The following is a 2,263-nucleotide window of genomic DNA, read 5'->3' as shown; positions in this document are numbered from 1 at the left end:
GTGGGAAATTGGGGTAGAAATTGGGGTGGGGGGTAAAATAGGGGGGTAAAATTGGGTGTAATGAGGATGAGGATGGGGATGGTGAGGGTGAAGGAGATGATGAAGATGGGGATGATGGAGCTGATGGGGATGGGGACGGAGGTGATGAAGATGAGGATGAGGAGGATGATGGAGGTGAAAAGAATGGGGGTGATGGAGGTGATGGAGGCAATGAAGAAGATGAGGATGAAGATGAGGAGGAGGAGGAGGATGGAGGTGGAGATGATGGGGATGATGGAGGCGATGAGGATGATGATGGAGATTAAGATGATGGAGGTGATGAAGATGATAAAGGTGGGGATGATGGAGATGAAGATGGGGTGAAGATGAAGATGAGGATGACGACGGGGATGCTGGAGGTGATGGGGATGATGGAGGCAATGAAGATGATGGAGGTGATGAAGATGGGGATGATGAAGATGCTGGAGCTGATGGGGATGCTGGAGGCAATGCTGAAGATGAAGACGATGAAGGTGATGGAGATGATGGGGATGATGAAGATGGGGTGAAGATGGGGATGATGGAGGCGATGAAGATGATGAAGATGGGGGTGAAGACGAGGATGATGAAGGGGATGATGATGGAGGCAATGCTGAAGATGAAGATGATGGAGGTGCTGAAGATGATGAAGGTGATGAAGATGATGGGGGTGATGGAGGCAATGATGAAGATGAAGACGATGGGGGTGAAGACGAGGATGGTGGAGGTGATGGTGATGATGGAGGTGAAGGTGATGGAGGTGATGATGATGGGGATGGGGATGAAGATGAGGATGAAGACGGGGATGATGATGGAGGCAATGCTGAAGATGAAGATGATGGAGGTGCTGAAGATGATGGGGATGATGGAGGCGATGAAGATGATGGGGATGGGGATGAAGATGAGGATGAAGACGGGGATGATGATGGAGGCAATGATGATGATGATGGAGGTGCTGAAGATGATGGGGATGATGGAGGTGATGATGAAGATGAAGATGATGGAGGTGATGAAGATGATGGGGATGATGAAGACGAGGATGATGGAGGTGATGGTGATGATGGTGATGATGGAGATGAAGATGATGGAGGTGATAAGGATGATGGGGATGATGATGGAGACAATGATGAAGATGAAGGTGATGAAGATGATGGGGATGATGAAGATGGGGATGATGGAGGTGATGAAGAAGATGAAGCTGGGGGTGAAGACGAGGATGGTGGAGGCGATGGGGATGATGGAGGTGAAGGTGATGGAGGTGATGATGATGGGGATGGGGATGAAGATGGGGATGATGACGGAGGCAATGATGAAGATGAAGATGCTGGAGGTGCTGAAGATGATGGGGATGATGGGGATGAAGATGATGGGGATGATGGAGGCGATGAAGATGATGGGGATGGGGATGAAGATGAGGATGAAGACGGGGATGATGATGGAGGCAATGATGATGATGATGGAGGTGCTGAAGATGGGGATGAAGAAGATGATGAAGATGGGGAGGGGGATGATGAAGATGAGGATGAAGATGAGGATGAGGATGATGACGGGGATGCTGGAGGCGACGGGGATGATGAAGATGATGAAGATGAGGACGACGGGGATGATGGAGGTGAGGATGAAGATGATGGAGGTGGTGATGATGGGGATGGGGATGAAGATGAGGATCAAGATGGGGATGAAGATGGAGGCAATGATGAAGATGAAGATGATGGAGGTGATGAAGATGATGGGGATGATGGGGATGAAGATGATGGGGATGGGGATGAAGATGAGGATGAAGATGGGGATGATGACGGAGGCAATGATGAAGATGAAGACGATGAAGGTGATGAAGATGATGGGGATGATGGAGATGATGAAGATGGGGATGATGAAGATGAGGATGATGGAGCTGGTGGGGATGATGGAGATTAAGATGACGGGGTGAAGACGAGGATGATGGAGGCGATGGGGATGATGGGGATGGGGATGAGGTGGGGATGAAGATGGGGATGAAGATGGGGATGATGGAGGCAATGATGAAGATGAAGATGCTGGAGGTGCTGAAGATGAGGATGATGAAGGTGATGGAGGTGATGATGATGGGGATGGGGATGAAGATGAAGATGGGGATGAAGATGATGGAGGTGATGATGGGGATGAAGATGGGGATGATGGGGATGGGGATGGTGGAGGTGATGGAGGTGATGAAGATGATGATGATGGAGGTGAGGATGAAGATGGGGATGGGGATGAAGATGGG

General features: G+C 49.8%; 1 protein-coding gene across 1 annotated transcript; it reads right to left on the bottom strand.

Annotated features, from left to right (window-relative positions):
* Positions 1–301: 301 nt before the first annotated feature.
* On the bottom strand, positions 302–1,912 carry LOC104543233 (uncharacterized protein DDB_G0271670-like; the record flags this gene model as incomplete). Its single annotated transcript, XM_010187798.1, has 3 exons — positions 302–491; positions 628–1,641; positions 1,711–1,912. Coding segments are annotated over 3 exons (1,406 nt in total), but the record flags the coding sequence as incomplete, so codon positions are not given.
* Positions 1,913–2,263: the final 351 nt, after the last annotated feature.

This window comes from Mesitornis unicolor, unplaced genomic scaffold (genome assembly GCF_000695765.1).
Source record: "Mesitornis unicolor isolate BGI_N332 unplaced genomic scaffold, ASM69576v1 scaffold14627, whole genome shotgun sequence".
In the NCBI taxonomy this organism is placed as follows: Eukaryota; Metazoa; Chordata; class Aves; order Mesitornithiformes; family Mesitornithidae; genus Mesitornis; species Mesitornis unicolor.
This window is presented reverse-complemented; position numbering and strand designations above follow the sequence as displayed.